At 44.1% G+C, this 23,417-nt stretch overlaps 1 protein-coding gene across 1 annotated transcript in view; it reads right to left on the bottom strand.

The window, feature by feature from the left end:
* Positions 1 to 10,400, bottom strand: part of MTF1 (metal regulatory transcription factor 1) — a 100,018-nt gene extending 89,618 nt beyond the window's left edge. Inside the window, exons 1-2 of the mRNA XM_069223980.1 lie at positions 8,174 to 10,400; positions 1,555 to 1,793 (exon numbers count right to left, since the gene is read on the bottom strand). Coding sequence (XP_069080081.1) covers positions 1,555 to 1,793; positions 8,174 to 8,608 — 674 coding nt within the window. The 5' untranslated portion in view covers positions 8,609 to 10,400. The remainder of the gene's footprint in view (positions 1 to 1,554; positions 1,794 to 8,173) is intronic.
* Positions 10,401 to 23,417: the final 13,017 nt, after the last annotated feature.

Genomic DNA, 23,417 nt, shown 5'->3' with positions numbered 1-23,417 from the left:
CATACAGGGAACGCGGCAGGCCGTGGGCAGACCGCGGGGAAAGCCGCGGTTCAGAGTCAGGGTCGCAGCACACGCCGCTGCCCATTTCTCCGGCCGCCAGTTCCAGGGCAGGCGCGGCAGGATAGGAGACCCAGAGTCGGGTCTCGATCCTTGCCGCGCTCAGCGCGCACAGCACTTTTAATTGATTAAGACACTTTAGGGATTCCCGGGGAATCCGCCTTGCCACCACTTACCTTCTTACACGGCCAAAAGCCGTATGCCTGCACATGGCTCATTTTTATGCATGCCTTTCCCCTTCCCAGCATGCTGTTCACTTCCTCTCTTCCCTGCATACATTTTTTCCCTTTTCTTAGGAGCATGTTTTCTATTCAAGTTCTAATCTTTTCCCCAAACCAAGATGGTGGTTTTACTACTTCCTGTTTTCCACTTCCTGTCTAGGGGTATATAAGGGGAATCTATCTTTCTTCTCATTGCGTTGCAACACTCCTGTGGTGGTAGTCACGCTCCGGCTGGTTTCCTCTTGTGGCGCCAGTTGTTCTTGATCTGTCTTCCGTCTCCAGAATTCCTGAATTCCAGAATCTTAAGTCCTAACGTCCTTGTGTCCTCCTTCTGTTTCAGGGAGTTCCTGTTGGAGGTTTTTTACCCTTTTGGGGTTTTTTCTCTGGGACTCCTTCTGGAGGGCACAGACTGTAGTGGCTTACTATTGTCAAACAGCACCGTGGCTACTGGAAGGGGTCGCCCCTACCTCGGCCAGAGCAGGACTTGCAGGAACCGGGGCCACTCACCACTTCTCTCCAACCTCGACGGTAAGCCCAGGATGAATCGTGACAAAACTGGGGTAGACTGAGGTGAAATGGAGTAGATCATATTGTGGAAGATAAGGGTGGGGTAGAGTGAAATGGGATAAATTGGAATGGGGTGGGGTAGATGGGAGTGGGGTAGACTGGAGAAGAGTAGAGTGCTGTGAGTGGAGTGGGATAAACTGGATACTGTACTGTAACAATATCCCTCGCAGCAACAGCACATGCGTGCTTTTAGGAGAGATCTAAAAAGCAGTCACAGAATGGAGTGTAAGCACTGAGAAAAAGTGAAAGCAGAAAAGGATGGTGAACTGACAGGAGTCTTAAACAAAAATGTAATTTGCTGAACAAATAGGGAAACTGGAAGAAAACTAGAAATGTGAAACAAAAAAAGCATTTCAGGATAAGCAGAAATTAAACTGAAATTGACTGTTCTGTAACTTACGCTTTACACTGAATGTCAAATAAAAAGTGTTTCTTACATATCTTTGGATAGAAAATTCTGACTACACTGAAAATAAGCGTAGGAGTGGACATATAGGTATGCTGTACAACTGAACAACATGGATAACATTATGGTTGGCCTTTTCAGACATGCACTGAAGCAATGGCCCAGAAGACATTCGGAAAACTGGTTAGTGCACTTTGAACTCTCACGTAAGAGATGGCTTCAAAAACTGAGCTAGATGAAAGGCAATGTAATTAACAATTCAATTGCAAAATTGGGAAAAAATATATTTCTGAACAAACTTACCGATATAAAGTATTGAATGCTTTCTCGCACCCGTGCACATCACATTCAAATGGTTTTTCCTTTGTGTGCACGCGAACGTGAATTTTGAGACTGTATGATGTAAGAAAGGCCTTGCCACAGCCTTCTTGATTGCAGACAAATGTATACTCCCCTCTGTGAGTCTTCTGGTGGGTACGCAGATTTCCAGCTGTGCTATATGTTCGAGGGCACCCTTCAAACGAGCACTGGAACCGTTTAACCTAAAACCGAAAATGAAATGATACAGCTTTGTCCTACACACGCATGCTTTTTGCATTTATCGAAAAAATGGTCTGCACAACGCTGGGACTTTGAATTTATTGTACTGATTGTTGCCAAAATCAGAAATGTATTAGAATAAATGAAGCCAACTAGCTGGAGGCATATACATTCATGCTATGTGCACCAAACAAAGGTTAAAGTTAGACAAGAATACTAAGTTCGGTGTTTTTTTTAATGAGACTGAGAAGACAAAGGCATAAAGAGGAGCATGTCAAGCATAGTCCTGTATTCCATGACAAAATAGCAAACGTCTAGCAAAGAACAAGTTAGGCTGCAACTGACTTTATATAAAACACCTGCAACACACTTTTTCTGACTTCTAAATCTAAATGCCAATCATTAGGGAAAGTGTGTTCTACGTTTGAGCCAAAAGCCATCCAATAACCACCCAGCCCAGAAATTAGAAGACTTTTCTAGACAGGGCATATACCAAACAGTGGAAAGACACAAAGTAAGAAATACAGATGGAAGCCGACATGTGCAATTCACGGATGAACATAGGAAATAATGTACCCTACAAAATATTCTTCCAGGCTCGTTGGGAAGTATCTGCCACTCATAATTCCCTTTTTCATCAAATTCGTTTTGGGACAATGACTTAGGTCACTGATCTCAGCAGCTGCCTCATTAATCATTAAACTACCATCACTCAACCACATTTGTGTCATATTACTGGCTGGAAAGGGCTTGTTTTTGGTCCACATTTTCCTTTAATTCAGCAACAATGCATGATAACACAATACTATAAGCTTCGATGGTTTGAACATCTAAGACCACCTAGCAGGAATCAAATCCTTGGCCCTATATTTCTCTGCATAGAATGTTTCCATTATATAATCCTGAGATTGTCTCACTGTGTTACACACTTCAGATAAAACAATGCCACCCACCTTATTTGCACTCTCTAAAACTCACCTCAGCTTGGACCCATTAATCCTACCCTGAAGTGCAACTACAAGCTGTACCTCCAGCCAAAGAAATTGCATTTTTTAAACTAACTAACATTTTTCTATTGCAGGATCATAGTATAGGCGACAATGTGAATCTTTATAGGCAGTTTAAGATGCATTGTTTCACGAATGTAGGGACACAGTATAATACAGCCTGATTTATCATGAAGGCGGCTATGGTATTAAACTCTAGGCTTGCATTGGTTGGGGAGACAATACTTCAGGTGCAGTAGACTACTGTGACAATGGTCGGACTGAGATTTCTCTCACACGATTTTCCAAAAAAAGATACATTAAAAGGCAGTTTAAAACACAGGTGTTGGGACATCAATGATAACCTACAATAAAGCTGTCCTCTTTTCTGTAGCATGTCACCTATAGCATATCCTACATAAGCATACATGATTTGTTCAACAAATACGTCTAATGTGAACCATGAAACGATCTGATCCTAAACTAAAATGTCCACCTGCATTCTCAATCTATGAACTACAACACCATCACAGGTCAATATGTCTTCCACATTAAAATATGGGTTCATTTTTTCTATACCTTCCTTTGTCTAGCCCATCTCTCGGTCATAAAATGAGTCTGTCTTGAAAAAAAATGTATCTTGATAGCTTCAGCTTTCCCTATGCATCATGAAAGCAAAGGCCATCACCAACTAAACACCACTAACCACGATGCTGTCTCATTTTCCCACCTTGCTTTGAGTAGGTCAATCCTTGGCCCAAACCCGGCTATCTTGGAGAAAACATTGTCTTTATGCCTTCAAGCTTCCAATTTTCCAGTTCCAAGGTTTTATATCACTGATTAAACACCACAAACTATGTTGCTGTTCTTTGCTCCAAATACCACCTCACCATCCCCACCTCTCAGCACCAACTTACTTGTACATGAATTTATACAGTTGGTTATGTAATTTGGTTATTCTTAGCATAGCTGTACACACTCTCTTTTCCATTAACTCATCACTGCAGATTTGTGATGCACAAACTCTGTTTCTCATATGCATGCCCAGGAGTGGAGTACACACCATCAAAATAATGATGCTTCGTTCTCAATTAACCATCATGCCCCTTGCATAAGAACCACTTCTAGCTTTTGGACACTTGCATTCCTGAAAAGAATAACCTTATCATATAATTGTTTCAAAGCAAGCTCTAATGTAACCTCTTCTTTCACTTTCTGGAATGGACGGTTGCATTACTGACTAAAGGAAATGCCCATACTTCATTAATAACATTTGCATAACTTCGATGTTGTTAGAAAAGTGTGGGATGGTCTCCATACAGTATTTTGTCAGATTAAGAATCTCCTTTTACCAAGCATTCCTCGGGAAGTTCACCATCTTAGGCTCTGTGGAGCCCCAGGAATTGCGTCCTAGTACCCTACTGCTACATCTTTGTGTACACAGAGCAGCACAAACATGTTTTAAAGTAGGTGGCACAACACAAGCTATGACATGCGTGGCTTTTCAAAAACCAGCGATGTGTTCACATCCCTGAACGATCCCCTTAAATCAAAAACCGCACTTAAGAACAATAAAAGAGGTCAAATTCTCTTACTTGTTTCCTCACGTAACTCGATTTGATTTCATGTAGGAAAAAGGTCTAGCACGACTAAAACCGTTGCACATTTAGGCAATGATAATGCCCCTCATGCGATGGGGGTAAAGTGTCAATCTACTCAGACAACAGGTCCTGCAAATCCACACACATTCTTAACAAGCAGTTAGCCTTCCTCGCCAAACTTTTTACAGCATGCCTTTGCAAACTCAGACATTTCTTGCTAACCTCCGTCACACAAACTCTTAACTACTCTATTGATTTCATTGTACATCATAATTAGTACATTTTGAACGCACTGCAAGTTAAGACACCGATTCTCATTTGCCAAGATCTTGCAAGAAAAGCCACCCTCATTACTAAACCTTCCATGAACATCTTTTGGTGCATTCTTTCTTAGGGCTGTTACCTTTTAATCCCACCTGCAAGTGCTAAACCCTTCAAAATCGTCTCATTAGGCTCTAACTTGATATCCAGCTCATGTTGCTCTGACCACGCCAATAAACATCTGTTATCTCGTACTCCTTATATTCTCAGATTCAAATACTCCAAAAAATATTTTGTAACCTACTTCACCCATCAGAGCAAATATTTGTTTTCTGCAATGTTTCGTTTCGAAAGCTTACATACAACATTCTCTCCTTTCTGGGCTTCTGGCTTTCCTGAATCCCTCATGAATACTAATTCCACTTAAATCACCGCAATTTAGCTGTATAGCACTTTTTTCTTCCTGACATCTATCTGCATCGCAAGGTCTTCATTTCATATCACACTCTCCCTGCTCCAGTAGACAGATTTCATTCAATGCCATTTACAGACACGGCCTTGTGAAATATCTATGCTTTCTACATTCCTTAAACACAACTGTCAGCCAATCCTTTGCACACACTCTGTGCGATCAACATTCACAATGGTAAAATGCATCTGTCGGGCCTCATAATTACTATCCTAGCTAATATCCTTAGCACTGCCCACTTTACGAATTTAATTAGCTCTAACATTGTGAACTAGTGATTCCCTCCTGGAAAATTCTGTTATGCGTATGACACTCTGCTCAATTACATGTGCCAAATATATAGGGTCATCCAATGTTGTGCCTTCATTTCAGGAACAATCTCTATCTGATACCAAAGCAGTACCCACGCAGATTGCAGTTTACAGAACCAAAATAATCCAGAGAAATAACAGAAAATGCAGAACTGTACTCCACAGCAAAACAATTCAAAGTCAAAAAGTACTGACGGTATGCACTAAATTAAAGAAAATCAAACCACTGCATTGCAATTCTAAATTGGACTTTTACAAGGAAGATCAACACTAAATCTAAAGGCTTCGCAACAGGTAACGTGTACTCCAATCCGGAACCAGTGCAACACCAAACAAAAACCTTTACAATTAAATGCTTCTGCCTGCTTGAAGGAGTTCACGTGCTAGCATCATTCTTCAACTAGTTTCTCAAAACATAGATCAATACTACGAAGGCTTAGAGTTTTCCAATTACTTAAATTTACTATAGTGAGTGTCCACACACTGTGACAGGCAGCTAATGATTTTACAGTCAGGATATGCAGCAATGCTAGTCACAAAGGTGTCTTTTTGTTCTGTCTTTATGTTCATGCACACACTAAACTGATTGCCCCTTATCTACACAGTGAAGGAGATCCACTTAGTTGTAGCAGATCAGCCTTATTGGCCTGTAAGTATGCGGGCATCTATAAGAGCCAGGTATATAACAGATGTTATTGATAATGAAAAACAAAATATGGTGTACCCTGTTTAATATTCACACAAGGGGATGGGTGGCCGGTAAACTAACACTGAAGAAATGCCCATTGGACATTGATTACATTTTCGAAAAATAAGTAACATCAAAAGCTATTTCGCATGAGAACCACAAACAATTTCGAAAGGAGAAAACACATAAAAGAAATATAACTTCTTCTACTCTAATTTTGTAGAAAAAATATAGTATTAGCATATACTTACCAATGACATAGAAATACCCTATACGTACCCCCTACTGAGGAGTTACAAAACAAACCCTGTCACACTTTCCTACTAAAAAACATAAACACAACACAAATAAACAATTGAAAAAGCTGAATACAAAAAAAAAAAAACAAGGAAAGAAGGCAGGCGGGTCTAAGGGATCATGAAGATTAAATCAGTGCCCTTCCTGATGTTTCAAAATAAGGCTCCGCAGTATTCCAACATCTGGCTTTGTTCTGCCCCACTAGGCTTCTAGTGAGCTGACGTTTCACTCCCACCTAGGCTGTTTCTGGGAACCATCCTCAGGACTTGATGTTTGGCCAAAGGTTATAAGGTACTTCAATTATCTGATACAATGCTTTAAAACCATGCATAATCCTAATTACCAAAACACGACTGTTCAATTGGTACTGAAAAAGTAGACAGAAGAAAAAGCATAGTTTTCTATCTAAGTACTCTTTCACCTCAAAAGGTGACGATCCAATCCATTTTCTAATGCTGCACAAAAAAAGATGAGTACTCACTGCAGTAAATGACCATATCAGTTTGAACCTACCGAAATTTAGGTGTATGCGTGGTTTGAAGACATTCTATCAGATAATTCAAGAACAGTATAACCTTCGGACCCTCATCAAGTCCAGAGGATGTTCCCGTGAACCAACCTAAGCGGGAACAAAAACAATGTTGGATTATAAGCCTAGTAGGACAGTACAGAGCCGGGATCTAGGAATGCAGCGGCCCCTTACTTTGAAACATTGAGAAGAGTACTGGTTTAATCTAGATGATCATTTAGGTCCTCTTAACTTCCTTACTTGTTTTTGTGTATTATGTATAATATTCTGCGTTCTATCAGACCAGTGCTTCCCCTTTGAAACATCATTAATGATTCTGTCTCTTCAAAGAAAGAAGAAGCTGGGTCAGCCTGCATAGTGAGCTCTTCCCATCAATCATCTGCTTTTATCAGAAGCTCTTGTCAGACCTGCATCACCCTGACTTCCTTCAGTTCTTCCTAGCTCTACTAACCAAAAGTGTGGAAGAGATGCTTCGCCCAACGCCTAAAATGGGATTTTTAAAGCACTATCAAGTGAATCCACAAATCTAGGGGCCCAATGTCTAGAGGAGTGCGAACATCCTTCAGGAAGGCAGAGTAAATGTGGTTAGCACAGGGAATACCTTTGTATAAATGTTAGATATGTTACATGATTTCTCTCTCCTGTTTAGGTAGCAAGTGAGTTTCTTAAATCAAACTTTAGTTTGACTAAGTTGTTTTAGAAATGTATGCTCTCTCCTCCCGGGGCGGTGGGGGAGGGGGGGAAAGGATGGAGGACACCCACTAATATACCTACGGAATGATCAATATAGGGGTCATCCTGACCAATGATTCTTCTGGATTATTTTGCCCATAGAAGCAAAATAAATAGGCTGCCACCAAAGGGAGTGAACATACTTCCAGTTTCATTAAATGAAACCTATTCCTTGTCATTTAAAACGCTTTCAAATACAGAATTCAAAGAAAGTTGTCAATAATTAAATTTCAACCCTCAAATACACAATGTTGAGTGACAAAAAGAAACTGCTCGACAGAGGCAGGTCACTTACACAACTCACCTCCAATCTGACAACCTACATCTAGACTCTGAGTGTAGAAGAGAGAGTTTGTTCTGTAGGCAATCTAGTCCAAATCAGCCGGAGACCAACTCACGAATTCACTCATCTGAACAAAACTTAGCTCAATTAAGTAGTCTAATTTATGAGATGGTTATGGCATCAGCTCTGCTAGGGTACATTTTGTAGGTAGTCTCAAAAACTTACTTCTCTCATGTTAGTTTCAGGGCACTCCGACTGCAAAGTAAGCGTTGCTCCCTCAATATTCCTCGGCATGGGAGTGGAGCCAGGGTTGATGGTGAGGTGGATTTGATCCGGAGAGATGATATGCTGCACATATCCATGAGCCATCCCATCATGTTCTGCCATAAGGAGAAAGCCCTGTTCGTGGGCCTGAGCGAGGAAGGGTAGGTGTTCACTACACTGACCCTCCTCTTCATCATCGTCCTCTTCCTCATCCTCCTCCCCAGGTGGACGGACAGGATCTTGCTCGATAAGCACAGTGGTCCGATCATAAACTAGGCCCCCTGTGCTGGGCGTAGTGGGCTCCAACCCATTTTTATCAACAAAGCGCATCATCCTCTCATCGTCATCCTCAGCCCCTACATAAACAATGTTGTAGTCGCACGTATTTTCACCCATAGTGACTGTAATAGAGTCTCCTCTCCAAAACGTGTGAAAAAAACGAAATTATGTTATCCAGTTTAAATCAACTGCTGCTGCATCCTCAACAACTCGCAAATCGTGCCTGTTTTCAAGGGCTGACATGAGCAGATTTGATTTTGGATTATCTGTCTGAATAAAAATGGAACACCGACCCATAGGAAAGTGTAGAGATAAGAATGCAAATTTATATCTTACTTCTTAGTGTGATGGTCTGCGTATAGCCTGTTCCGGGCAGAAAATTATTTCTTATTTTGGATTTGGCATTGCTTTGTTGCGTTTTCAATGGCAGGTTCAATATTAATGTACTAGGGACAGATCTTTAATGAGACTTAACAGAGACTTAGAGGTGTAGGGATGCACATAAGGAAAACTTTTTATTAGAGAGAAACAGAAACGTGCTCCTTCTGAAAATCTTGAATTTTGGGACTATGAACAACTTTCTGAACATAATATGAACTTTTTTTCCAGATTGACACAAAAAGTTTTAGCCGATTTATCGTTTTCCGCTGCGGTAAAAGTTTTTCTTATAGAAAAAAGTACATTTGGGGTCCATAAGCTTTTACTTGAAATAAAAACAGTCAATGAAACTGTATTTTTTGTTTTAAGGAAGAAACTTATAACGTTTAGGATTGAGTTTTTACTGAGGAAAGTGTATGGTATAACAAAACCGTTGGTTTTGGCAAAAAAGCTATGAAAATAATAATTATACATGTAAAATGTAAACATTTATTAATTTAATGGACAATTCAAAGATCTGTTTTTATAAAGGCTTGTTATCGAAGAATATTAAACTATCGTTTAAGAAAACATTTTTTCAATAAGAATTAAATTTGAATCCCTTTACTTGAAGACGTTTTACGAATCACGTCATTTTACGAGACACACTTTTTTATTGGGATTACTATTAAAATATCCTTTGATTCAAAGCAGCTTTCATAATTAATATGCTTATAGGGTTTAATGAGTCTGTTTTACATCGTAATTGATGATGTAACCTGGAAAAATCTTACAATCTTAAGTAAATCAATGTTATGATCTCTAAAAAGGCTATTTTTAATGGCATTGAATAATTTTTTTGGTGGGGGGTTATTTTAAAAAGGTAACATAATGATCTGAATAGACCTGCATAAAGGACAAATTAATTATGCAGATAAAAAAGGCCAAGTGTAAATAACTACTAATGATATGCTTGCGAAATGTGTTAAACGTTTATTTCATAAAGGAATAAGGGTCAAAAAGTATAAAATATATTTCACAAAAAACACAATTGTACGATTACAGAAAGAAATGGAAAACCACGTTGGGAAATTGTTATTTAAATAAAAAATACAATACTTGTAAACGGCGCGCCTTCTTTTAACTGCTTAAATAGTCTCTCTTCCATTAAAACGGGCACTTTTAGGTCGAGGAGAGGTAATGGGGAGGAGGGCTCACAGGGTGGTGTGTGGCAAACTGTGGACGATTTTGCCTCTGTGGTGTTTGTGGTTCTGTTTCCTAGAACACTGGGCGACCAAAGAGCGAAGGCCCCGGTGAAGCCTTTCCGTCTGCTCCTAGCCCGAACTGCGCATCAACCATCCGATGGCAACTTCTCTTACGCGTCTTGCACCCTAGCGCCGCACCCTCAGTCAATCCCGGGAATTGCAGCTAAATCCTGGCACATGAAGCTCCGGGGTGGAAAAGCTCCTGTATTTCCCAGAATAGTTGCGGGGTTGATGGACGGGAAAGGAGAAACGAAAACCTGTACGATGTTTACAGCGACCTCGGCTGTAGAGCGTCCATGACACTTCCTGTTTCACCCATCCTCGCTTCGGGATTGGTAGAGCGTAGAGGCTGGCTAAAGCAAAGAGAGAAACAATAGCGCAGACATCTTGAATGATAATAGGAGTATAGTACCGTAATAAAGGCGGCGACAAAGACTGAAAACTTTCTGTCGATCTTAAGACAAAATGAAAAAATGAAAACATGCTTCTTGAAAACAAAAAGTTTTGATGTAAGGTTAAAAAACAAGTTTGCTCTACACCAGTAAGGGAATACATCTTGCATTATTTTACCACGTATATATGGTTCATATTAGTTACGATAGTTAAAGTTCTGTTGAAATTAGAATTCTATTGAAGTACACCTATTAGTTTGTTTGTAGATTGCCAAGCCCTTCTTTCTTTTAAAATGGCCGCCCATTTATCCACATAAACCAATCGTTCTCTGGGTCTCACTTTCTCTCGTTCCTAATCCCCTCTTGCTACGGTGCCTTTAAAGAGTCAAACTTGCTCACCTGTCACAATCACGCGACGAGTCATGTGAGGATACAGCCTAACTATGAAAGTGTCAGTTATTACAAAAGATGCAACTCAGAACTTTCAAGATTCCGGATTTTTTACTTTTAGTAGGGATTAGTTAGCTTATGTGCTAAGTTTCTCAGGCTGATGCGTTATCCAGTGCAAGTTTTCTTCTTTCAATCCTGGGCCTTGTGGTCTTGTTTTATAATGGAAAAAACGTGACTGCAAGCCCAGAACTCAAAGAAAACAAGCATTTGCAATGCAATGGGTCTCGCGTTTGCTCGAGTTTTCTTGAAACGCAAACGGAAAATAAAAAGTAAAACAGTTAACATAAGCGAGCTGATTCGAAGCATTAGAGCTGCCATGAGCGGGTGCGCAAAGAAGAGACACCAAAGGAAACAAAGTTCTCTTGCAGTAAAAGTCATCTGCAAAAGTGCATTTATCCATGTAACAGCGTTGATGGCCAAGGCAGTAATAAAACCGCCCCAAGGAGGGACAAACGTAAAGCATTTACCAATGAAAACTAAGGATTTTTTAAATGCAAGCCCATGAATGCGTAATAATGATGGGTGGGTGTAGTTAAAAGCCCACATAGATACCAACACGTGGTAAAAGCAGTGCTTGCACGCTGCTATGCTGAACCTAAAAAGGTGAACGTAAAGGTTACTCCCTCAGGAGAAAAAACTCTGGACGAAACATCAAGAGCCCTAACGTCCGACACTCTTTTACAAGATATGAGACACAACAACATGGCCAATTTAGCCGATAACTCCTTCCTAGAAAAGAAAGAATTGTCTTGACACATCCCAAAGTTCGGAGTATCTGGGTTGAGGAGGACGGGACAGGCGTATGCCCTTGAGAAGTTTGCACACCCACGGGTGAGCTCCCACTGGATGACCATCCAAATGAGGATGTCCTGCCGAAATAGCCGACCTAAAAGAATTCAGAGTGCAGTACGATAGACCTGCCACAGCCGGTTCAGCCAAAAAATTCAGCACGTCTGTAATGTGGGCCCCCATGGGATCTGTATGCCTGTCCAAACACCAGCAAGACCAGGCTGATTTGTATCTCTTACCTGTCCCTGGAGCCCAGGCCTGAGAGATGAAGGTTTGAGCTTCCTGCGAAAGTCTGCAATCCTGCCAGCGGTTCCTGAAATCCTCCAGGCTACCAGCTGCAGGTGACCCTGGAGTACCAGCAGGTGGCACTGACCCATTGAATCCCGAAGGATTGAGGAATAAGATGGGAGGCGGAGAGGAAAATCGCACGATAGTTCCAGTAGGGTCGGAAACCAAGCCTGAGAACGCCAAAGAGGAGTCACTAGGATAATCGTGGCTTCCTGGCGACGCACTTGAGACAGAACTCTCGGGATCAACAGAAACGGGAGAAAAGCATACCCCACAAACGGACTCCAGGTCTGCTGGAACGCATCCACGGCCTCCGCTCCCGGATCGGGACGCCAACTGAAATAGCGAGGAAGATGCGCATTCCACCGGGATGCAAAGAGGTCCACTGCACAAGGGCCCCAATAAGTCATGATCGCTAGAAAAGTCATCGGATCCAGCTGCCAGTCGCTGGAATCCATCAGATACCTGGAGTTCCAGTCCGCCGTGGCGTTCTGGATGCCCGGGAGATACTCCGCCGTGACTGATATATGGTACGCCAGGCAAAAATACCTAAAAGTCCTTCGCCAATTCCGCCAGTGCCCTTGACCGGGTGCCCCCCAGACGGTTGATGTATTGAACCACTGATATATTGTCCATCCGAAGGAGCACCACACAGGGTATCTTTTCCCGAGTCAGGGACTTGATCGCGAACGAACCCGCTAGGAGTTCCAAGCAATTGATATGCATGCTGAGTTCCTGGAGAGTCCACCGACCCCCGAAGGAAAGGTCCCCGCATCGGGCCCCCCAGCCCTGCAGACTGGTATCCTTCTCTATGACAAGATTGGGAGAGGAACCAAAGTTGGCCCTGCCGTTCCAGGCCTCCTTGTGACCATTGCAACTCCGTCCTGGCCTCCGAATTGAGGGAAATCCGTTCGGAGTAAGCAAGACCCCGGCGAAGATGATGAGCTTTGAGGCGCTGGAGAGCCCTGTAATGAAGTGGGCCTGGAAAAATGGCCTGGATCGATGAGGACAGTAAGCCCACTACTCTGGCGAGTTGGTGAAGTGAAATCCTGTCCCGCCTCAACACTATCCTGAGCTCCTTCTTGATTTTCGCAATCTTCTGGAGCGGAAGACTCAGAGAGGCTGCCTGGGAATTTATGAGGAAACCCAGAAAGGTCATTTACTGCGAGGGGGTCAGATCGGACTTCTGGTAATTGATCACAAACCCCAGATCTTGCAACAAAGCAATAGTCATGTTCACATTGGATATGAGATGGGATTTGGACTGGTCCATCAAAAGGATATCGTCCAGGTAAACAATGAGGCGGATCCCCCGAGAACGAAGGAATTCCACCACCTGTTTGAGGAGCTTGGTAAAGCACCAAGGGGCTGATGAGAGTCCGAAAGGGAGAGAGGTGAACTCGAACACCTGTTGTCGCCACAGAAATTGCAGAAGTGAGGAGGAAAAATGGGGACCGTGAGGTACGCTTCCTTGAGGTCTAGACGAGCCATCCAATCTCCCCGTAGCAGGATATCCCGCAGGAGGTGAATACCCTCCATTTTGAAGTGTCGATAGACAACCCAGTCGTTGAAGGAACGAAGATTGATCACCGGACGAAAACCTTTGTCCTTTTCGACTAGGAAAAGATTGCTGACAAAACCCCTTGGGTGGAGCGATGCAGGACAGATAGCGCCTTTGCGCAACAACTCCTGGACATCTGTGTCTATGAGGATGGAGTCTGAGTCCGAGAAGACCATAGGCCTGGGAAGCACCTCCTGAACTGGAGTCCCCCAGAACTCTGTGTGGAAGCCTGACACTGTCTGTAAGACCCATGCGTCTGAGGTGAGGAGTTCCCAATTGCGTCTGAACAAGCAAAGTCGCCCCCCCAGTTCTTCAGGGAAAGAAGGGGTAATCCTTACCCGAAGTTCCTCCTGGGGCGTTGGCTGCTCTGCGGGCTCCTCTACTCGCTTTACTTCTTCCTTTGCCCCTGCTGGGGAAGAAGGTCCCCTGGAGACCGTCTCGCCAACCGGACTGTCGGAAAGCGCCAGGGCCTTGTTGGAATTGACGGCCGGAAGAGCGACCCTTTCCTCGTCCGGCCTCGCCAAAACTTTCCCAGGAAAGATCTTCTTTATCGAGGATTGGGCCTAATCAAGGGCCGAAAAAGTGGCCACAAATTTGCCGAGCTCCTTGACAAAAGGTTCATCGAACAAATTACCCTGTGCCACCGCCCCTGCCTCAGAAGTTGACAATTCCCCCAACTTGGGGTCAATCTTTATAAGCAGGGAGCGGCGCCTCTCGGCTGATATGGCGCAGTTGGCATTGCCGAGACGGCATAACGCCCTCTGGGCCCAGCCCGCCACGACATCCGTTTGGAGAGGTGTATTTGACAGTTTGGCACGCTTGGCCAATTGGATAATCTGGGTCAAAGGCCCAACGACGTCCGTGAGCTTAACCTGACACGCTCACCAAGACCTATCAATCCCTTTCTTAGTGTCCTTAACGTACTTTGCGAAGAAAGTACACATTTTTGGGTCTATATCCGGGGTGGCTGCCACCCTATCAGGGAGAGTAGGGCGGGGGCATTCAGGCCTGAGCTGCACCCGTACTTCCTTGTCCAAAGGTTGGCGAATTTTACTCGCCACATAGTCTGCCACCTTCAGATCTGGGCGCCATTCAGATGAGCAGGGGTGGCCCTCTGGGCCCAGCCCGCCACGACATCTGTTTGGAGAGGTGTATTTGACAGTTTGGCACGCTTGGCCAATTGGCTAATCTGGGTCAAAGGCCCAACGACGTCCGTGAGCTTAACCTGACACGCTCACCAAGACCTATCAATCCCTTTCTTAGTGTCCTTAACGTACTTTGCGAAGAAAGTACACATTTTTGGGTCTATATCCGGGGTGGCTGCCACCCTATCAGGGAGAGTAGGGCGGGGGCATTCAGGCCTGAGCTGCGCCCGTACTTCCTTGTCCAAAGGTTGGCGAATTTTACTCGCCACATAGTCTGCCACCTTCAGATCTGGGCGCCATTCAGATGAGCAGGGGTGGTAGATTCCGTCCGGCTCAAACATGTCGGAATCCGAGTCCCCCGGATCCTGTGATTCTGGGATAGAGGCTCCCGGGCGCCACCCGTTTCCACCTCCTCAACCGAGGAAGAATCCCCCTCAGAGTCGCCAACCATGCCCAATGAAGAACCCACAAGCAGGTCCGATTTGGGGTGCCACTTGTCACCAGTATCCCCGGGTGAGGAACCCTCCCGGAAGGGTAAGCACAGTTGCACGCTCGCACTCTTACCGGGAAGCGCAGAAAAAGGCTCCGTGTCCCGAGGTGCTCTGCTGCGCACTTGCGTGACTTCTTGGGGGAAGCCTCATGGGCGACCCCCGTCACCCCCGTCATGACAGGCCCTTTAGAGACCTGTTCGGCAAGCTGCGCCATGCTCTCCTTAATAGGAGCAAGAGCCTGAGCGATGGCCTACAACAGGACGACATCCACCCCAGGGGGAAGGATGCGAAGCGAAGGGACCTCTGAGGACATGAGGGGAAAAGAGTCTTGGTCCTGGGCAGGTTGCATGCTGCGAGTGAGGGTAATGACAGGAGAAATACGCCCCAAAACCTCCCAGGGTAGCCCCCTCACTCTCCTGTCTTCAATCAAAGGCTTGTGCAGTCCACAAGCCTAAAAGCAAAAACCGGACACACTTACCTGTGTGACCGTGTAGGAGGAGTGCACTTCCCGCTCTAGGTCGCCACAACCGAAAACGATGTCAAGTGAGGGGGAGAAAAAAGGGCAATTGAAGAAAAAACTCCAAATTGCTCCTAAACGCGTTAGGAAAACACAGCACTGAGCGTTAAAACGACTCGCGCGCCGCGAGCGCGATACAAAACCGTGACGCGTGCCCTCTAGTGGGCCGGACGCGCCACCGCAGTGTAAACGCGCTCGGGCTGACAAAAGCCTACCACGCGCGTAGCAACAGCGAAACACACGAAGAAGTGAAGGTTGAAGCACGCTATGCCAAAATCTCAAATACACACTCAGAATGTCAAGAACCAGAGCTCAGAGGCAGAAAGGCACTTATCTGTCACTGGAGCAGTGAAGAAAGAGGGAGAATGACGTTACTTTGGGGCATTTATACTGTCGGTGTTATTGGTGTTCATTGGACTATGGTTGCCATGACTACGGACTCATGGGATTTGTGGTTCTAATGTTTATTCTGTTGAACTTTGAACCTGCTGTTGTAATAAAAAGTGAAGAAAGAAGTGCATAATCCTCGCCTCCGGTCCTGCCATAGAATTCTATGGAAGTACACCTATTAGTTTGTTTGTAGATTGCCAAGCCTTTCTTTCTTTTAAAATGGCTGCCCATTTATCCACATAAACCAGTCGTTCTCTGGGTCTCACTTTCTCTCGTTACTAATCCCCTCTTGCTACGGTGCCTTCAAAGAGTCAAACTTGCTCACCTGTCACAATCATGCGACAAGTCATGTGAGGATACAGCCTAACTGTGAAAGTGTCAGTTATTACAAAAGATGCAACTCAGAACTTTCAAGATTCCGGGTTTTCTACTTTTAGTAGGGACTAGATAGCTTATGTGCTAAGTTTCTCAGGTTGATGCGTGATCCAGTGCAAGTTTTCTTCTTTCAATCCTGGACCTTGTGGTCTAGTTTTATAATGGAAAAAACTTGACTGCAAGCCCAGAACTCAAAGAAAACAAGCATTTGCAATGCAATGGGTCTCGCGTTTGCTCGAGTTTTCTTGCAACGCAAACTGAAAATAAAAAGTAAAACAGTTAACATAAGCAAGCCGATTCGAAGCATCAGAGCTGCCATGAGCGTGTGCGCAAAGAAGAGACACCAAAGGAAACGAAGTTCGCTTGCAGTAAAAGTTATCTGCAAAAGTACATTTATCCATGTAACAGCGTTGATGGCCACGACGGTAACAAAACCGCCCCAAGGAGGGACAAACGTAAAGCATTTACCAACGAAAACGAAGGATTTTTTAAATGCAAGCCCATGAATGCGTAATAATGATGGGTGGGTGTGGTTAAAAGCCCACATAGATACATACACATGGTAAAAGCAGCGCTTGCACGCTGCTATGCTGAACCTAAAAAGGGGTCCCTGGACGAATGGGTCAAAAGTTACTAAACACTGTGCACAGCAGGGGCACAGTGCATAACACTATTGTGGTCTTATTCCAGCCACTGATTACTGAATTCAACCCACTGAAAGACTGGTCACACATTTTAAAAGTGCCTTCATCGCCAGGAAACAACATTTTTAAATATGTGAGAGTAATTTATTGTTGCAAACGTGTTTTACTGCAGTAGTTATTTAAATTCATTCACAAAGGTTCTCGGCGCAGTAGTCACGCAGGCTTAACCAGCATGGAAAGAGCTCAAAGGGTTTTCCATCTCTACTTTCCTAAATCTTATAGTGCCTCGCGAGGTGCTATAAAGGCTGTGATGCTGAAACGGAAGACGAATGTGAAAATATGTCATATGCCCATAATAGAGAAATGCCCTTTTATCAAGAGTGCCTACCTGAATGCTTGTTTTCTGCAACATTTTTTTTACTATTGGGTCAGTGTTAATAAAACGGTGTTTCTGTGCTTCGATTAAAGACACAATTATTCATTGCGGGTGAACGGCATTTTGAATAGAATATGGTGGATGCATGTAGTGTTTTTTTCTTGATAAACCTGTGTGCTATCTTCAGCGGTTTTGTACCCCTGTGCGTTAAAAGGCCAGAATTTCTAGGCCCTATTTACCCCATAGTGTGCCCCATATGTTGATTTTATTTGCATAACATGGCACAATGTGACTGATATACCGCAGGATTTATGTTTCTTTGCTGAATAATTCAACCCCTCCCCCAATATTCCGGGCTAGAAAGCGCTCAGTAGTACAGCTGTTCAGGTTAAGCCACTGTCAAACTCCCGAAAATATTATTTGCATGACCGTGGACTCCAAATAATTGCTAATTACTCCAGCAGTGTCAAATGGCATATCCTTTTAAACAGCGAGAGGTAACCAAATAAATACAAGCATTTGTAATGCAATGGGTCTCGCATTTGCTCGAGTTAGAGCTATTAGCATTATAAACTCCAAAGCAGACTTTTCTTGCCACATAAATTGAACATGAAAAGTAAAACAGTTTCACATAACTAACCTGACTTTTTTTGCCATATAAACTGAAAAGTAAAAGTTTCACATAAGCGAGCCGACAGCCGCCATCAGCGCAAAGCAGACACACAAAGGGAAATAAATGTTTGCTCGCAGTGAAACTTATTGGCAAAAGTGCAATTATTCATGTAACAGACAAAAGTGCAATTATCTATGTAACCAACAAAAGTGCAATTACCTATGTAACAGGATCGGTTATGCAAAGTACTCGACTACTGCCCAGCGAGATCGCACTGCAAAATAGTGAAAGTAGTCCAGAACCCAGACAGAAAACATTGAGCCTCGTATGTTTTCAGTAGTTGGTCGGTGCGCTCGAGGAGGGCTAAACACATGAAAAGACATGACGTATGCATGCCATTCACTAATGAAAGCAAGCAGATTTTAAAAGGCAAGCCCACAAGCCAATGAAAGTGACTGATGTGACACAGGCTGGTTAGATGCACAAAGAGAGATTACAGCAGGGGATGGAGCGATTTGCGCTCGCCCCTAAAAACACAAAAGCTGCAGAAGCAAATTCAAATAAAGAGGCAGAGCGCTCTTTTTCTTTATAATATGACACCTCTATGGAGTGGAAAATCGTGCCTGCCTTTTTATTTGTACCAATGCTTATCTCTATTTGCTTTACTTATTAGTCAGGGATAGGGTTGCCACATTTTCCAAGAGAAAAATACCAGTCATTTGTTGTCTTAAGAGTGTGCAGAGGCCTGGACATCATACTAAATAAGGCGTTAAACAAAATTGAATGTATTCATTTGAAACACCTGCTTTGGTTTCTTAAATTATTAGTTCAGTGATTGTTAAAACAGCTCTAGAACACGTTTAAAAGTACTTGCTATTTATATTTGGTGCTTGAAGTATATACATATAAGTGCTACTTACCTGACAAGTTACCCAGGTCCTTGTGTGATGTACTGCTGAAGTCCAAGTTTGTTTGTCTGAATAATGGGGCTAGTAGTCCTATTATATAATGGAATAAACTAAAATCCCAGAGTTCAAAGAAAAAAAACTGGACTGGAGCAGCACATCACGCAGGGCTGGTACTAAAAAGACCAGTTTTAGGTGATTTAGTCTATTTTCGCCAGGTGGCAACCCTAGTGAGAGATCATGCAGAACACATTTTAATGTGATTTCTCTTGTGTTTGCTGTTTAAAATGTGCATATATGGCAACATTTTGAAATAAGACAGAGGGAGTTTAAAAATAATAATAATGGGGCTGTATTTAACCCACAAGCTGTGATTGAAACTGAGGCAATTTCAGACCGGAGAAAGCTTAAATAAAGCTGTTTTTGGCTTAAAAATTATTGTGAGTCTCCTTCCTTAATCGGGTCTCTTGGCATATATAAATATATGTATTGACAAGGTTAAAAATACTGGCTTTATGTGGCTTTCGTAAATTTTGAACTGGCTAAAACTTAAAAATATTGGACATGCTGATAAAAAACTGGACATGTAACAACAATATTCAAAAGTAGGGCTACAGGTGAAGAATATTCTTTAGGCTCGTTAAAAATAAAGACATCGTTATTTAGTCTAAAGAGATACTAAACTGCAGAAGCCATCATAGTTTCCATTGTGTTTTAAATTCACTGTTTCAATGATCCAACTTCCCCCGTGGTAATCCTGTGACAGTAATCACAAATATAAAGAGATTATCATTTTAAGAAATTGATGATTTATTGTCTGTCTTATTCGGCAAAAACATTGATAGTCTATAGAACATTAACCTGGAGTTATATTAGGATGTGATAGGGTTATTTGCAATGTTATCAAACCAGAAAAGGTCAGGGTAGGAATACCTCTCAACCTACCTGCTTTTGGTGAGTGTCATATGCCTCAGGGGTCTCGCACACACACTCCTGCTAGAGCGGCCAACCATTGCGTTTTTTTTATTTTTTTAAGGCTTGGTCCACAGTTGGGTGGTCAGTCCTGTTGCCCACACCCAGCTAGTGCATGAATGCTTTTTGCTGCTCACAACTAGCTGACTGTACACCTGTATTATTTTGTGATATTGCCTTGTGCGCCCTAAGTGGCTAGGGTATGCCCAGACGTGGGTTCCTTGCTTGCTGCGCACCGGATTCAAGCTAGCCTGGCTGATGAAGGGTGACACCCTAAAACTGGACCTGTCCAGGGAGGACTTGGCTGGGCAGTTTGGCTGGACTGCTCCCATAGGAAGCAGGGTCAAGACTGATTTGCATATAGTTGGGTATGAAATGGGACGATGTGGCAAGCAAAATAACAATGGATTAAACCCAGATCTGTGACTGGGGGTGGGTGTTTGAAAAGTTTTAACACTCCGTCCATCATTTTATTTTGTGATATTGCCTTGAACGTCCTAAGTGGCTAGGGTATACCCAGACATGGGTCCCTTGCTTGCTGCGCCACTGGGTTCAAGCTAGCCTGGCTGCTGAAGGGTGAGACCCTGAAACCGGTCCCAGGATGCTTGAATCCTGCCCCGGAAGGGCCTGGCCTGGCAGTTCGGGGTGGAATGCTCCCATAGGGAGCAGGGTCAAGACTGATTTCCATATAGCTGGGTCTGAACTGGGATGACGTGTGCAGCAAAATATCAATGGATTAAACCCAGATCTGTGACTGGGGGTGAGTGTTTGAAATGTTTCAACACTCCATCCATCATTTTATTTTGTGATATTGCCTGTACACCTCAGTGTCACCTGGCAGGGTATCTACATCTCACTATTTGCAACCCTGTATGAGCTAAAAAAGTGGGACATTTCAGTAGCTTAGCAACAGAAGCTGTCGTTCCACGGGCTCCTGCGGTGTCCCCTGCTCAGGCTGCTGTGAGAGCTGTGGTTCGTTTTCTGGATCACGGGGCTCGCCGCAGCCCTTTTTCCCAGCCGCAGCCCACATTGTTGCCAGCGGCGAGGTCAGAGGCCCAGGGTTGGGCGTCGGGCCTCGCCGCGTTCAACGTGCGGCATGGGTCTTCGCAGCGGGATGTCTGAGCCCCGGCCGTTCACTTAACTAGTGCCCTGTTCTAGGGCTCTTTCTTTCTTCCTTTTTTCTTTTTTCCTTTTTCCTAGTGGGGCCATGTTCTCTCCTTCCCAGCATTTCTTTTCTTTTCCCTGCATGCATCTGTTTCCCTTTCTAACATGGTGCCTTCCTCTGCTTTGTTCTATAGCTCCTTTCCCAGTCCAAGATGGCGTTCTTGCTTCTTCCTGCATGCCACTTTTTGCTAAGTGGTATTTAAGGGGTCAGATTCTTGTTCTCTTTGCATTGCAACACCTCCTTTGGTGGTGATCATGCTCTGGCAGTTTTTTCTCTTATTCCAGTTTTTGTTCCTGTTTTTTCCAGCTTTTCTAGGTATTCTTTTCTTGGCGTTGGAGTACTGAATTTTCATGTGTCCTTTTTTTCTGTTCCATGGAGTTCCTGTCAAAGCGTTTTTTTCCCTTAAGGATTTTTCCTCTGGGACTGTTTTTGGAGGACACGGACTGTTGTGGAGTACCATTGTCAGCAGCACCGTGGCTACTGGAATGGGTCGCCCCTACGTCGGCCAGAGCAGGACATACAAGAATCAAGGTCACACTTCAATTCCATCTGACAAGGGCAGTAAGCGAAAGGTAGATCGTGAAAGATTACAACGCCCAAAACCCCAGTTTTGGTCAACGATCATGGAAGACTCTTCAACGGTTGCTGAGGAAACAAGCCAAACATTACTCCTAACCATCCAACAACAAGCCCAGGAACCGCAACAGTTGCAAACTGAAAATGCGGCTTTACGACAAGCCTTGGTCTCCAGAACCACAGATGTCCAAACCATTTCTGCAACTACACCTCATTTTTCTGGGGATCCCAACAAATTATGAGAATTCCTCGATGCCCTGACGGTTTATTTTGCATTTCGACCTTTGCAATTTGTGCAAGATAAGACTAAAGTAGGATACCTGATCAGGGCCCTGTCTGGTCCGGCCTTGGCTTGGGCGACTCCTTTGGTAACCACAAATGATTCCCGTTTGTGACTATAAGGCCTTTGTTGTTGACTTTAAGTAAATGTTTGAACGTCCGGTATAGGAAAGTACCATCTTGCCTGGCATGTTACCTCCATTTTTACTGCTAGCCAGGACCCCAGTGCTTATAGTTTGTGGCCTAAATGTGTTCCCTGTGTGGTGCCTAACTGTGTCACTGAGGGACTGCTAACCAGAACCTCAGTGCTTATGCTCTCTCTGCTTTTAAAATTGTCACGGCAGGCTAGTGACCATTTTCACCAATTCTAATTGGCACACTGGAACACCCTTACAATTCCCTAGTATATGGTACCTAGGTACCCAGGGTATTGGGGTTCCAGGAGATCCCTATGGGCTGCAGCATTTCTTTTGCCACCCATAGGGAGCTCAGACAATTCTAACACAGTACTGCCACTGCAGCCTGAGTGAAAACACGTCCATGTTATTTCACAGCCATTTTACACTGCAATTAAGTAACTTATAAGTCACCTATATGTCTAACCCTCACTTAGTGAAGGTTAGGTGCAAAGTTACTAAGTGTGAGGGCACCATGGCACTAGCCAAGGTGCCCCCACATAGGTCAGGGCAATTTCCCCAGACTTCGTGAGTGCGGGGACACCATTACACACGCGCACTACATATAGGTCAATATCTATATGTAGCTTCACAATGGTAACTCCGAATATGGCCATGTAACATGTCTAAGATCATGGAACTGTCCCCCCATGCCAAATCTGGTATTGGGGTGCCAATCCCATGCATCCCGGGGCTCCAGCATGGACCCCGGGTACTGCCAAACTAGCTCTCTGGGGTTTTCACTGCAGCTACCGCTGTTGCCAACCCACAGACAGGTTTCTGCCCTCCTGGGGTCTGGGCATCCCAGTCCCAGGAAGGCAGAACAAAGGATTTCCTCTGAGAGAGGGTGTTACACCCTCTCCCTTTGGAAATAGGTGTAAGGGCCTGAGAGGAGTAGCCTCTCCTGGCCTCTGGGAATGCTTTGAAGGGCACAGATGGTGCCCTCCTTGCATAAACCAGTCTACACCCGTTCAGGGATCCCCCAGCCCCTGCTCTGGCGCAAAACTGGACAAAGGAAAGGGGACTGACCACTCCCCTGTCCATCACCACCCCAGGGGTGGTGCCCAGAGCTCCTCCAATGTGTCCCAGACCTCTGCCATCTTGAGGGGCCAGTGCCAGCAGGTGACGTCAGAGACCCCTCCTGATAGGTGCTTACCTGGTTAGGTGTCCATTCCTCCTCTGAGGGCTATTTAGGGTCTC

Source organism: Pleurodeles waltl, chromosome 3_1 (assembly GCF_031143425.1).
Source record: "Pleurodeles waltl isolate 20211129_DDA chromosome 3_1, aPleWal1.hap1.20221129, whole genome shotgun sequence".
Classification (NCBI taxonomy): Eukaryota; Metazoa; Chordata; class Amphibia; order Caudata; family Salamandridae; genus Pleurodeles; species Pleurodeles waltl.
This window is presented reverse-complemented; position numbering and strand designations above follow the sequence as displayed.